The sequence below is a fragment of the Helobdella robusta genome, assembly GCF_000326865.2.
Source record: "Helobdella robusta unplaced genomic scaffold HELROscaffold_75, whole genome shotgun sequence".
Lineage (NCBI taxonomy): Eukaryota > Metazoa > Annelida > Clitellata > Rhynchobdellida > Glossiphoniidae > Helobdella > Helobdella robusta.
Window position 1 is genome coordinate 444,872 of NW_008705426.1, and position 15,342 is coordinate 460,213.

General features: G+C 37.2%; 1 protein-coding gene across 1 annotated transcript; it reads right to left on the reverse strand.

Moving 5' to 3' along the window:
* Positions 1-11,578: 11,578 nt before the first annotated feature.
* HELRODRAFT_181765 (hypothetical protein) lies at positions 11,579-14,653 on the reverse strand (the record flags this gene model as incomplete). The annotated part of the gene is made up of 7 exons (XM_009031546.1): positions 11,579-12,006; positions 12,307-12,378; positions 12,596-13,087; positions 13,222-13,746; positions 13,918-13,986; positions 14,075-14,319; positions 14,454-14,653. 7 exons carry the CDS (start codon positions 14,651-14,653, stop codon positions 11,579-11,581), a joined length of 2,031 nt encoding a protein of 676 aa, XP_009029794.1.
* Between the last annotated feature and the right edge of the window lie 689 nt (positions 14,654-15,342).

Genomic DNA, 15,342 nt, shown 5'->3' on the forward strand with positions numbered 1-15,342 from the left:
TCCGACTTTGGCAGGTGCGCCATCTTTAGAGGGTTTTTTCTTATAATATTTCTTCGTTGTAGTAGTAGTAGTAGAAGCAGCAGCAGTAGCAGCAGCAGCAGTGATAGTAATATTAGTAATAACAATAGTAGAATTAATTTTAGTAGTATTAGATGAAGGCGAGCCATGAATGACTGAAACCTTAGACGATGTGATGTTAATTGAATGGGTCAAATTGGCTTTATCTTTGTGGGAAATTTTGACACGTGCAGTTAATGACGGCACTTGTTGTGGCTGTTGATGATGTTGTGGTTGTTGTGGCTGCTGCTGATGTTGTGGTTGTTGTAGTTGTAGTTGCTGTAGTGGTTGATGTAGTTGCTGTTGCTCAGCGTGTGGCTTTAGGTGCTGTTGTTGTGGTTGTTGTTGAAACTGCAGCAGTTGTTGTTGTTGTTGCGGCATTTTGTTGTTGTTTTTTAATGCATCCACGTCAGCCGCGGTTTGCTGGGGTTTTATGCTTAGATCTGAATGAATGAATGAACGAATGAATGAATGAATGAATGAATGAATGAATGAATGAATGAATGAATGAATGAATGAATGAATGAATGAATGAATTAAAGGACAAATCAATAGATAAATTAATGAAAAAATTAGTTACTATATAAAGAAACCAAAAAACAAAATTTGACCAGAGTAATAAAAAGACATAAAAAGAATATTTGCAAGAACCTTCGCGTGCCGTCCTAAAGAAAGTGCCCCAATCGTTCCGAACGCATTGATCAGCAATATTACGACAAAAACTTTTGGTATCGTAGCGGCTAGCGTCGCCGGCTTCTTGATTGACAGCTTGCAAGATTCCCTTTAATTCCTCAATCAGGAATTCTAAAATCAGCTCCTGTCTCGAGTAATTAACGTTCTCTTTCTGGTAAAATTTATTAGATTTCTTTCTCCTTTTTTGATTTTTTGAAATTTTCGATTTCGAGTTTTGAATATTTTTCCTCCCAACGTCTACATCACTCTTCGTATTTCTCATATTATTACCAACTCTATCATCATTGTCATTGTTATTTGTGGATAAGAGTGTTTTTTTGATCAAATTTTTTGGAGTCTGTAACTGCTGGTATCTCTGACTACCATCCAATCCAACGACATAATCCGATCTAGGTACGATTGGGATATTGTTAACCGTGAGAGCAGTTGTGGCTTTAGCAGGTTTTCCTTTCTTATTTTTCATATTTTGTAGGTTGTGGTTGTTTGTGGATATGGTTTTTTTGAATAATTCTTGCTGGAGGTGTTGCGGCTGTTGTTGGTTTTGAGATTGTCGGGATAATTGTTGTTGTTGCGGTTGTTGTGGTTGTTGTTCGGATATTGAAGCCTTTTTATTTAAGATATGAAAGTCAGTAGAATCAACATTCTCGATAGAGTTTTTGCTATAGATGGCCTTTTCTTTAACTTTCAAAATATTTTCTACTCTTTCTGATTCATCTTTGATGTGGTAGGTGATTGAATTTTTATTTGAAATTAGTTTGTTTGTTTTTTGGCCATATATTGAACATTTAGGGCTAAAAAATGTTAATAAATTTATTATTGAATCTTACAAAATTCACAACTAACGACTTCAACAACACTTCCATCATCCTTGATCATCATAATTTACCTTCGTTTTCTTCAAGAACTTTTGCACTTTTCTTTCTATCTCGTTCTGCCAGAGTTAAGATTAGAGTCATTAAAACAAAATGTCAACTTGTAAACTCACACAGAAGTAAAATTATTTATGAAATTTTAAAAAATTTTAAAAAGTTTTAAAAATCAAATTTCATCCCAGCAGAACATTCAAACAAATCCACAGAGACAAAAAATTCGACCATCACAGACCCGAAACATTCCTGAAACTTTCTAAACAGCAGTAAATCCTCTTCTCAAAGCCGTCGCCATCTGCCGTCCAAATCCAAGCAGAACCAGAGGGCACCTCTATAATATTTATCCCATCCCAAGAATTTTCTTTCAAATCCGGATTTACTTTATTCCAACCTACTTCCAGAGCCTTTGGCCAACTACCGAAATTAAATCCCGGTTGAATCCAGCTGGGGTAGGGTGGTGTGGAGGCGGTACATCTCCAGTTTTTCGAAGAAGTTCGAAACGTTTCGGTTTTGGACCAGATGAGTAAGCCGCCATACATACTTCTTCTCGTAACGATTGCACATAGATGGCTGGCACTGTGGGGTATTGATATTTCTTCCGGCCCCTTTTGAAATTTTGGGTCGTGTAACTTTTTGATTGCTCCGTCCAGGTAGAGTGCTAACTCGTTGTGAACCGTCATTAAGAGAACTGTGTGGTTACGAACGAACGAACGAACGAATGAATGAATGAATGAATAATTAAAATAATTAATAAATTTAACCGTGTTCCCTGAGATCTAATCGGCAATATATGATTTCATCAGCAGACTGGCGTTTTTTAATAAGCTCCATATCCAATTTATTTCTATCTAACTCGTTCTTATCAAATTCGTCGGCCATTTTGCCGTTTAAATCAGCAGCAGTTTGTTCAGCTCTTAATTCTTTCGCAGTATTTTGAACCTCTTCATTTTGAAATGTGTTACTGTAATCATCGTCGTCTTCATCGTCATCATCATAATCAGAGTCATCGTCGTCATCATCATTGTTGTTGTCATATGTTTCGCGTCTTTTAATTTCATGACTTATCAAATCACCATCGCTTGTATCATCATTTTCTTGCCTTTTAAGCATACCACCTTCCGAACTTCTGCCCATTTTCCAATTAATTTTTTGTCTCTCAAAAATTTTCTGTTTTCCACTAGCCCAAATCCAACGAGCCCGCTCAGGAACACCGATTAAATAAGAGTTTGGACATTTTTTAGAATGGCATGGAGCCGATACCGCATTCGGCCACAAATTATCGGCATAATCGACCGAATACCAATCCGAGTTCGGTGCTACGTATGCGGAAATACATCTCCATTTGTTCGTCGGATCGGTTCGGTATTTAATTTTATTCGACCACATTAGGAAGCCTTTTGGTCCACCTTTGTTCACTATTCGAACCGCAATCACCTGTTAGTTTCGAGTAATTTTATCGAATAAATTGAAAAATGGAACGCTAGGTAAATGCTGATGACAGAAATTTTATATACAAAAAATGTGATGAAAGAATTGAAATTTAAGCAGCAACACGTCAAATGATGTATTATATTCTACTGCCTTCAACGTACCTACATTAAGTTAAAAATTTATAACTTTTTAGTGAAATAAAAATTTATTTTCAAAATTTTTCACAACAAGCCTTCGTCCAATGGTGAATATCGAGACCATCTGCCTGCTCTAACGATGCACCAGCGAGCAAAACAACCTTCTGGCCATCCAGATACAAATCCACCTCACCGCCTCCACTCACCATGACGCCTAATATATAATTATTCATCGCGCAAAAATTATTACTAATTTATAAAAAAAAAAAACATGTCAGCGATAACAATTATAACAAATAGCATTTGTGCAAACAGAAATGATTCATGCTTAGTTGTCGTCAATGTCGTCAAAAAATGGAAAACATCATCAACGTAGTACCGGCATATTTCAGATCGAGTCTACAGAATACCGAATCAGTGGCAACTCCTTCCGACCAAACCCAGACATTACTGTCCGGCACCATTTCTGACAACTTGGCATCGTATGCGATTGATTTCGGTCTCGACACTACTTTGGCTGCTGGCCAATTCTTAGAAACAATATCGAAATAACTTGGTGACATCCAATTCTGACCAGGGTAAGAATCGACACATTTCCAGCGGTTCTCCTCAGTTTGAAACAGACCATTAACCGACCAAGTTGAGAAACCGATCTCTCCGGATGTACTCTTATTCGCATGAATAGCTATAGTTCGAACGATATTCGGTACTTCGAATTTTTCAACGAAGCTAGCAAAACTGCTGGAGTCTCTCATTTCAATTATTCTCCCATCAATATAGAGAATCATCGAGTCGGAGCCAATCACTGTTAATTCTGCAAAACGAATGAACGAACAAATAAATGATTGAATGAATGAATGATTGAAAGAATGAATGACAAACACACACGCACACACACACGTACACAAGCACACACACTGACCATCGTAATGTACGTCAATACGACAGTACATGTCATTGTGGAGTTCCTTCTCTTGGTTCTCGGCGTAAATCCAGCGAACGAAAGGCGCCATGAAGTCCGGGTAGCGTGCGTTCGATGCGGTTCTGTTGTAGCTGCACTTCATTTCAACATCGTTCCATGCTTTTTTGACGTCTTCGTTGTCATCGCTATCGCCCGCCTGTGGTTATTATTATTATCATTTTTGGAAAAAAATTGTTAATATTAATTTTATTATTATTATTGTTATTGTTGTTGTTGTTAATATTATTATAAATTTATTGCTAAAATTTATTGCTTTTATTGCTGATAAAAAGATTGTTCCCATTATTATTATCATTGTTATTATTATTATAAATTCATTGCTTAAATTTCTTGTTATTGTTAGAAAAATATTACTACTAATATTAATATTAGTCAAACATCTACACTACATCTACCTGCTTGCATGTCACTGCTGCTTATAATAATGATAATAATAAAATAAAAAATAAAAATAAATAATTAAAATAATAATAATAATCCTTCGAATGATGAAAATTCTATCTGACCATCAGGGCACGGGGAAATAGCGAATAAGCGAATGATGGTTTATACCAATCTTCTAAATGAACGTTTGAACATCTGTTTTTGTGGGATTTAAATTTAAATAACCAATTACTGACAGTTCGGTTATTCATTCCTTTAAAGTTTTTTCAATCCTTCCTTTACTCTTTTACTCATTCTCTCATCCATCTATCCACATTTTTCACCGTCCATCTATCCATTTATTTCTAACAATCCTCCCATATTTAGCCAACACACACACACACACACACACACACACACACACACACACACACACACACACACAGGTAAAAAGATACCTCCAAGAGAGACCAGTATCAAAGATTCCATCTGAACTGAATGCGGCCAACTGACTGATCCCCTGATCATTTTCAACCTGGACAGCCACGGATATTGCATTATTCCCACTGGGTATCGGAAATTCTTCGGCCAAATTCCTCGTCCCAATTTTGGTTGTGGGGATTTGCACGCCGTCTACGTAAGCCACAAACCTCCCAGTGCCAGTCACTCTCAATACTAACATTTTTGTGGAAGAATTATTTTCAGGTTTTTTGTCTTTTTTCGGTATTTGACGAAATATATTAAATTTAAACGAAAAAGAAATCAAGTTACTGCTGTTCGTTTTGTTGAGGTTCAAGACACAGCGCAACTTTTTAAACGCACTACTATCGCCCCCACCATCACCATTTTGACTGGCACCATCATCATTTTGATTGGCACTATCAGGTCCCTCCCAATTATCGAGTGAACCAATCCAGGCAGCTTCATCAGGGATATCTTCAACTGATCCCACCCAACCAAATTTTGTCTGTAGGTCTCGATTTCTCATGAAAACATTAGCAAGATTGTAATCGGGACTGTCGCCCAAGTCGCTACTACACATCCATCGTTGATCGCTGCTATATAGACCACTGTTTGACCAAGATATAAACGCGCAGACGGTTTTTTCCGTTTTAAAAGGGTTACAATCGTTGCCAGCTTCATTCACGTTGGGCCCCGCCTGGCCGTCGTGAAAATTGATCTTTTCGCAGTTGACGTTTACAATAACGTTGCTTACGCTATCATTTACAACGACGAAATCTGATTGGTAGATTGAGTTGGGGTGTTTTAATCTGATTGGTTGGTCGTCTAAGTAGAGATTTAGTGATCCAGTACTACTTATGTATAGATCTATCGGGGGAATTTTTAAGAATATTTGTTTGTATGTTTAGTTTGAATGTTTAGTTGGTATGTTTTGTGTATAAGCTTGTTTGTTTGTATTTTTAACTACGTAATAAAAATAATTACATTCGCCGTGTTTTTTGCTGTAGGCCACAGATGATGAGAGTAACTTTCCTGGTTATATATTGAAGAAATAAAACATTTAAACATAAAAAAACAACAAGTAAAACCATCAAACAATTATCAAATCATTAAATAAATTGTTTAAAAATTAAAAAATGTCAAACTTCGTTCGCGAAAATTCAATTTACATAGCGCTCTATCGGTCGAAAAAAGTTTCTTAGATGGCCACACCCACACACTTCCCGCCATCTTCGGTTCGACCGAGTCAGTCGACCTATTCGGTAATAGGTCAGCTCTCGGCCAATGAGAAACGTCAAAATCTGGATCAAACCACGTGGGTTTTTCCTCATTTCCGGTACATTTCCATCTATTTCCGCTGTTGAATTGACCATCCATCGACCAGACCAACAGCCCGGATTGATCGTAGGCATTGTTGACCTGAAAGTTGCAGTTGAAGATTCGAAATGTTAAATTTTTAGTAATGATACGTACAACAATGCCACAAAGTATCACTCAGAATGCAAATTACCTCAATGGCAATTGTCGCAATACCTTTAGGTACGTATATAGGATCTGCATGCCTCCAATCGTTCCAATACAAAAGGTCGTTCACCAACTCGCCATCCAGGTACACATTCAAATTGTCATCACCAGTTACCCACATTTCTTTGTAAAATTATTTACTAACAACTTAATGAATTGTTGATAGTTAATAAGCGTTAATTTAATCAACAAAATATTATGAAAAATTATTCAAAAATATAAAACAAATTAATTTAAAAAATGTCCCACTCACCATTCAATTTAAAGTTCGTCGCGCAATAGATATCTTTCACTTTCTGACCTCCTTCGTGCCATATGGACGCTGCCGAGAACTTGCTAACAAGACTGAAGTTCATATTCATGAGAGAACTCTTGTAACTATTTTCATCAACACTGCTTCCAATCCTACCGCTATCTATCTCAAGAGCCAATGGCCAGTCGCTAAAGTCGTAATCCACTCTGTGCCAAGTTTTCGTCGGTTTTTTATCGATGCAACGCCAATTGATCGAGTCGGTTATGACGTCATTGTTGGGCGACCACAGAACAATTCCAGGTGCGCTGTTACTGACGCTGGCGTGAATCGAGAGAGTTTCGGTCCAGTCGAATACGTCCTCGGTATCGATGAAGCCCAACTTGGGCAGTGGGGACATGGTTCGCGGCTCACCGTCCACGTAGAAATCTGCCCTCTCTGCTACTGTTACTGCTATTTCTGCGGTGTATAAGATGGGCGGTTGGTCAATATTTGGACAGGGTTGTATGTGCTGATGTGCTACTGCTGGTGGTGGTTTCGTTATTATTTTCTATTGCTTTGATTGCATTGAATGTAGTTTTAAATGTTATTCTACAGTTCTAAGAATGATAATATTCAATAAACACGATACCTAATCCTTACTTAAAATGGTAATCATTCAAAAACTTTGAAACAAACGAACGTGTGTATTTGATATCTAATCTGCAAAACAAATTCTCTTCAGTTTTCGCGTGGGCCTCTCTTGAACCGATCCAAACCGCCTTGCTAGGAATATCCGGAATATAAGGAAGAACATTCTCGGTAGTCTCGGATCTTTTCAGAACACGCTGTACTCTACCTATGTCCAAATCAGTGTTGAACTGTTTTAAGTCGGTTCTTTTTTGGTTGCTCGCTTCGATTTTTGAACGTTGCATGTCTGATTTGAGTGTTTCAGCAAGAAGCCAGTATTTCGATTCGTTTGAATAATCAAGCGAATACCAGTTCGAATATTCGACTTGATTGGAACATCTCCATTTTTTATGGTCAGTACTACATTAAAATAACATAAATTTAAAGAAATATCAAATAAGAAATTAAAATTAGTTGAAAATAGAAAGCAAACGAACTTAAAAATCTCGTTATTTTTAGAAAACACGAGTAGAGCGGGAGTTTCCTTAGCGTCAGTTTTATCCAATTCAACGCTGGCGGCCATAGATTTGATAGGATTTGCAAAGGAAATCGTATGACTGGCTCGGTAGTTCGTGTGGTTGTAATGCTGCAACTTTCCGTCAATGTAAAATTTCAATTGGCCGTTTGAGGCTATCTGCACGACTGTTAAGTTGGTTGGTTGGTAGGTTGGTTGGTTGATTGGTTGGTTGGTTAATCGGTTAGTTAATTGATTGATTGATTTGTTGGTTGATTTATTGTTTAAAAATGAGTTTTGACTCAAAAACTAAGAACAAAGTAAAATCGATCAAAAAGAAAAAGCTGATACACGGACCTGTAATATTCAACTGTAAATAGCAATACGCCTCTCCCGGCTCTCTAAAGTCCGAACCCCACCTCCAAATCCACTCAGCGTTGGCGGAAATCCCATTGACGGGCCCGGACCACAAATTGTTCACTCCGTTAAAATCCTTATTTGCTCCCACTTTTATAGCTCTCGGGATATTTGTTAGAATTATATTCTGAATAGCGGATGGATTAATGAGTGAGCGGATTAAAAGGTGACCTATGATAAAATGATGAAGACATAATAAAATGGATGGATGGATTGTATAAATAATTAATAGCATAGAAGAACAAACAAATTATGACGTCATACCTGGCTGAACCAATCAGGACTCGAGGTGAGAGTGCACCTCCAACGTTCATCGGTCAGATATCTGGAGTCGGATGATGAGGCTATCAACCCTCCTATGCCTTTCCTGTTGACTGGCGATGATGGTGATGATGACGTTGGTGATAATGGTGATGATGACGTTGGTGATGATGGTGATGATGACGTTGGTGATGATGGTGATGATGACGTTGGTGATGATGGCGATAAGATGATGATGGCGACAATAAGGATGATAAATATGACGATAATATTGATCAATTTACACTCACACAATGCAGATCTAAGACCCATCACTAACTTATGTGCACTGAAATCAGGCGACTGTTTTCAGGAACCGGAACTCTATCCGCCATGTTCCATTCTTTGTTGTTTAGTAGCCGCTGTTGTACGCCATCTATGTACAGTTGAAACTCGTCGTTGGCACTTATTGATATGGCTGGATGCGTGAAAATTTAACAATTCATAAATGAAAGAAATTGTTTTTCTGGTTCTCTTTTTTCCAATTTATTTACATTTTTTAGTGATTGTAATTATAGTTATAATTATGAAAATTATCAATATATTTATAATTGAGAATCTCACTGTTGTATTCCACGTCCAGCCTGCAGTACATGGCATCAGCGTCCAGCTTTTCAACTCCTATCCACAAACTATCTGCCGAAATCCTGATCACATTCAGGAAAGGGTCAGTTCCATTCTCGAAAAGTTTTTTGGGTCCTAAACTTTTGGCTTGGGGCATGTATTTGTCGTAAAATGTCGACTGAGTCCAGTTATCACCTGGCAACTTTGCGGAACAACGCCATCTTTTATTTAGAAAAAAATTTTGTAGGAAGAAAATTACGAGAAATTATGTTTTAGATAATATTAAATATGTCGCAACCAACAACAGAGAAAAAAGATCTTTTTTAGTTTTATAAGCAAAATAATTAGTTATTCATTCTATTTAAATGATTCCTACATCTCCAAATTCAATGATTCGTAAATTATTAGAAACCTTTGTGAGGTATCGTAGAGACCACTTGAAGACCAAACGTTGAGGGCAACTCGCGATCCGTTCAACATGTGTACCTCTGCAGCTAGCACTTTGACATTGTGCGGGATTTTAAACTGATGGTTTTGCGGTTTGTCGGTTAACTTTAAATCAAATTTTCCTGTTTCTAAATCAAGGCAGAATGAAAATAAGACAGAATTCGAGGTAAAAACTTTGAAAATCAACTCAAAAAATTCATCAAAATTATTTTTGAAACCTAAACTAAGTAACTTACCGTATCGACTTCGCTCCATGTTGCCCTGTTCTCCAAATTTGGGACCTCCACGCCATCTAGAAACATTTTTAGTTCTCCGTCTGCACTAACTGTGATGTCTGGTTGGTTTATTTCGGCGCAGTTTGTAAATTTGTGGTAATTTTTTGGTTACTTGAACTAAGTATGCGTGATTTTTTGTTAAAGTTTAAGTTAATTAAAGTCGTGTTGGGTGAATGATTTAGTATAATTTTAGCCTAACCGTCAGATATTTTATCAGAATTTATTTCATCGTCGTCATCGTCGTCGTCTTCCTCACTTCTCTTCTGCCATTTTGAGTTGTGATTTTCTTTGTGGTGTTAAAAATAATTCGTATTTTAGATGATGAAGAAGATGGCGATAAATTTATGAATCTCAATTCACGCTTCTACATCATCTACCTACGTATCCGTGTAGTTTCGTGTTTACTAGCATAGTATTCTGAACTTAATTATTCGTCAATCTATCCAGTTGAATCATTTATCCATTTTTAATTCATCCATTCATTCGTCCGGTCACTCATTCACTAATTCATTCATCCATTCATTCATCCATTCATCAATCATAACCAACCAGTACCATCATTAGCACTAGAATAGTTATTTAACAAAATGCCTGGTAGTATAAAAACTAAAATACAAAAGCATTTTAATGGTATTGTTAATACTATTTTTGACATTTTATCATAATTATTTTAATAATTGTTTATTTATTTGTTTATATTATTATTTACACTTGGATCAACAGATCGCATAGTGACTCGAAGTTAAATACACACAAATACGATATTATTGTTATTTGTTTACAAAACGAATTTGTAAACAATGACGTCACCGTGGTAAAGTAGTGAAGTAAAAGTTAACTAGTTTTCTGTTAACCATTTTTTACCAGTGAAAAAGGATGGTGCACGATTGAATAATTAGTAAACTTTCATTGATGTAATTGTCATCCGCTCAATCTATCAACCAACTGAACCTTCATTCATTTATTTTTCTTACATTCATTCATTCACTTTATTCATTCACTCATTCATTCACCCACTTATTAATTCATTCGTTCTTTCTTTCATTCATTCGTTCTTTCATTCATTCGTTCAAACATCTTCACACGTACAAGACAAATATTTCAAGATTTTAACTTACTATAAATCAATTTATTTTTTAGCAAAGTAAGACACGCAGCCTTAAAATTAACGACAAACAACGAGAGGTTATAAAAAAATAAAAAAATACAAAAATACAAAACTTAAAATATTAAATCAAAAATGAAATTAAAATACATTCTACCAAACACGTCGGTCAAATTCAACAAGTATGCAGATATGTGCATATAAATTTATGAAATGTAAGCCGAATGAATTGTTAAATTGATTTGCTGTCAAATCACATCTTAGCACTGTTTTAACCTGTTCACACGGAGCAAAGTTAACAAGTGAAATAAATTTAGTTGACGAATTTAGAGAGATGCTTCAATTGATGATATTAATCCACTTTTTTAAATCCACGCATACGATGCCAAATTGAAAATTTTTTTTTCTCATTTTTATTCGCGTAGATGAATGAAATTCAAAAACTTACGAAAGTGGAAGTAAATAAACTACTGCAGAAATATGAAAAATAATTAAAAAAAAAATAACATCAACAACGAAGAAATCATTAGAGACCGAAAGAGAGTTGTTAATACAAGACCAGCGACAAAAAGAAAATAATTACACTTCAGTCAGTTCTTCCATGAACTCCTCATTCCACGTTTTCGGCCCACCCCCGCCACCACCTTTCTTTTCCTCCTTCTTCTCGTCACCCAACTTCTTCACCAGATCCTCATCGTCGTCATCCTTCCCGCCGTAATCGTAGCCGTACATGAAGCCACCCCCGTATTCGTTTTTGTTGTCGATCTCAGTCAGGGCGCCGTTCACTTCACCGAGCAGTTTAAACATCTCCTCAGTCTCCTCTGTCAGGACCCTCTCGCTGTTCGAGACTTTTCTGAGAGAAGCTTTCAGTTGTTCGTTTTTACGCTTCAGATCCTCTATGCTCGATTTCTCGCCGAAATTTCTTACTCTCCTTTTTAAACTGTTGCCGTTTGTGCCGGTGTTCTCAGTGGCCGGCGATCTCTTTACTAATTTTCTGGCAGGCTCATCTGGATGAGGATCAAGGTGTTAAAAACCACTTTTAAATGATTAATCTGCCGAAAATTTATTGATTAACTCGAGTATTCTAGATTTTCTTTATTAACATTAAAATCAACCTCTGACGCAACAAAGATAACCTCGCTTGAAAAACATCCTACACAACACAACACAACAGACACAACAGACACAACACAACAGACACAACACAACACAACAGACACAACACAACAGACACAACACAACAGACACAACACAACACAACAGACAAATGCATAAACAGGTTCTTGTACAACAACACAGCGGCCAACCATTTTCAACGACGACTTTCTTCCTCTTGTGAGTATGCGTCACCTTCTTCTTCTTACCCAACAACTTTCGAGCTGTGTGTTCATTTGTTTTAAAATTCATCATCACCATTCTCATCGGCATCTTAGTTACTAACGCTTATTGATAGCTATAATCGATAACACACACTAACAAACACACACAAACACAACACACACACTATCAAACACACACACACACAACACACACACTATCAAACACACACAAACACAACACACACACTATCAAACACACACACACAGTTGAACTAACGTATGAGATATCTACAGTACATCTGCTTGCTCCACGGGTGCTCTCCACTCCAGATGAACGAATTCGGAACGCCGTCATCGTTATCAACACTGTGATGATTGCCATCGTTATCAGGACGAGCGCGATTTATCCTCTCCATCTTGTAGAGCGTGGCCTCCTTCCACATCTTGTCGTTGAAATGAATCGTCTGCCAGGGCTCTGAAGCCCCGCCCCTCGTGGACCCCACTACGTCGGCGCATTTCCAATCACTAACCAGTCCTTCCTTCACCTTACTGACCGCGTATTCGTTCTCTTTGATTCTGTCGACATCTTTACTACCTCCACTCTCCATACCATCCGATGGATTCAACTGAGAAACGTTCTCGAAGAAGGCCGCTGGTTTGTGCGGAACTGACGACGGCAGAGTTGAGATGCTGCCATCTTCCGACTCCACGTACAGGCCAAAGAATGTATTCCACAGACTCGATCTTTCCAGAGGGTTCGATAGTGGCTCTGTTCAGTTTATTTTTATAAAATAGACATGTAAGAAAAATATTTAGTTTAACTAGCGACTAATCTATGCATTCATTCGTCATTCTAGCTAACTCATCCAGCTATTTACTCTTTGCATCGGCAAGACGACTGACCTCTATCCGACATCAGGCTCCTGTCCACGTGGATGGCCAAGACGTCGGCCTCATTATCGATCTCCACCTCGAGCACGTTTATGTTGAAGAGAGACTGCAGAATCCTCTTCTTTATGGTCTCGCGACAGTGGTAGTCGCACCTCGCTGCTCCGTGTCGGCGAAATTGATGACGTAAGTTGACAGCTTCTGCTAGCTGCTTAGCTACACTTCTCTTTATGCGACCAGCTGCTGTAGCTGTTGAGATAGATGCAGCCAGTGATAATGGGCTGAGTTGAGATTTCAATAAGTTTTCACTGATTTTTAACTCTTCCTCATTTTTAACGTTGTTGTTGTTGTTGTTATTGTTGGTATTGAGGTTATTTTTGTTGTTGTTGTTATCAAACTGTTTCATTTCAGCAGTAATTTGATCGTTTGAGTGACTGGTTTTAATGGGAAGCATGAGTGTGTTCGTGTGGTCAGGTGTCCTACCAAGCCAGGCCCCGTCTTGGAAGGCCTTTATGGAACCCCTGGCAACTATTCTCAACTCTGATTTTGTGTTGAGGTAGTTAGTTAATGGGTAATGTAGCGAATCTTATCGATCAATTAATTTGAGTGACCATCGGCGTAAGAGAAGAAAATTTTATTCTTGTGATGATAAATTTAATCGTCAAACAAGAGATGCGAAAAAATAGTAATGGTATGATAAAATAAGATCACTTGTTTTTCCGCGACTGACTCGGTACTTCATTGGGTCGAACAGGGCTCTCTTCAGATCAGGATAGTTCTCTAATTAGTATTCATTGTACGTTTAATGTAACAAAAATGCATTCTATTCGCGAAAATAAATGATTATAACAGTAAAAATATTTCTCACTAATGACTAATTTGCAGTTAAAATCAGTAGGAAGTTCCTTATTGTTACTCCTCTTCTTTCTCTTCCTGCTTTTGCCGTCAACTGCGTCAGTAACGGGTCGAATAACCTTGGCATCCATCGAGATATTTAGATTTTCACTAATCAGTTTCGGATCGTGTGAGGCCGCCAAACACTCGGCAGGCTTGTAATTGGGTGAGGCAACGTCACCCTTTTCACCCTTCGGGGACTTTGAAAGACACTGCCACCTATGTCGTATGAATAAAGTCTATCATTAATCTACAGCAATAACTTCAGATGCGCCTCATATATTTGAAGAAATTAGCACATCAGACCAACAGAATAAAACGATAACTCGAAATTTGATCAAACATAATGGAACCTGTCATCCGTAATGATCAATCCGTCAGTGGTGGAAGCAAGTATCCCAAAATCCTCCGGGATTGAGTTCCTCACCTCGATCTCCACCACGTCTGCTTCATTGTCGAAACGAGCTGCACTAACACGGGAATGTACCTTGGTGGTGTCGACTTTCACACCGTCATAAAGTACCCTGACATCTCCACTACTCCGTATGTACATATCTTTCGATTGGGGAGAAATTATTATAACGTGGTACCAATTTTCGCTAACAACCGCAAATATATCATCGATAAACTGATCGTTCAATGCGGTTTTTATTTAAAAGTTCCTAATAATACAATATAGAAAATTGATATAGATTTACTAGAGAACATCAAAAACGCCTCAAAAACGTCGAAACAATTGAATTTTTAATGAAATTATGACGAACCTGAAACTCTGGCAGTAGTAAATTTGCAGCATACTGCTGAAATTATGACAATTAAATTTATTAAAACCATTTAATTCATTGAAAGTAAAAAACTTCTCAAACAAACAAAAACCGTTGAGTTTAAAAACGTAAAATTTTGAATACGCAATATTACGTATACAGAAGAGACCAAATAAATGCATTTAATTGCACTAAAAACATGCGATTTTCTCAAAATTAACTTACATTAATTTAATTTTTGTACCAAAAATGTGCAATATTCAATGTTCCTCGTCTTCATCATGCTCCATTTGGTGAACAAATATGAAATAATGCTTCTCAAAAAGTTATAACTTAAATTTACTTTTCACCAAATTTTGCGGGAGACACAAAGTTATGTTGTTGATTTGTAATCGCGAAACATTTTTTACACAAAAATCAAAACTTTTAATTGTATTAAAAATTATTTACTTTTGTTTAAATTATTCGTCGACATTCA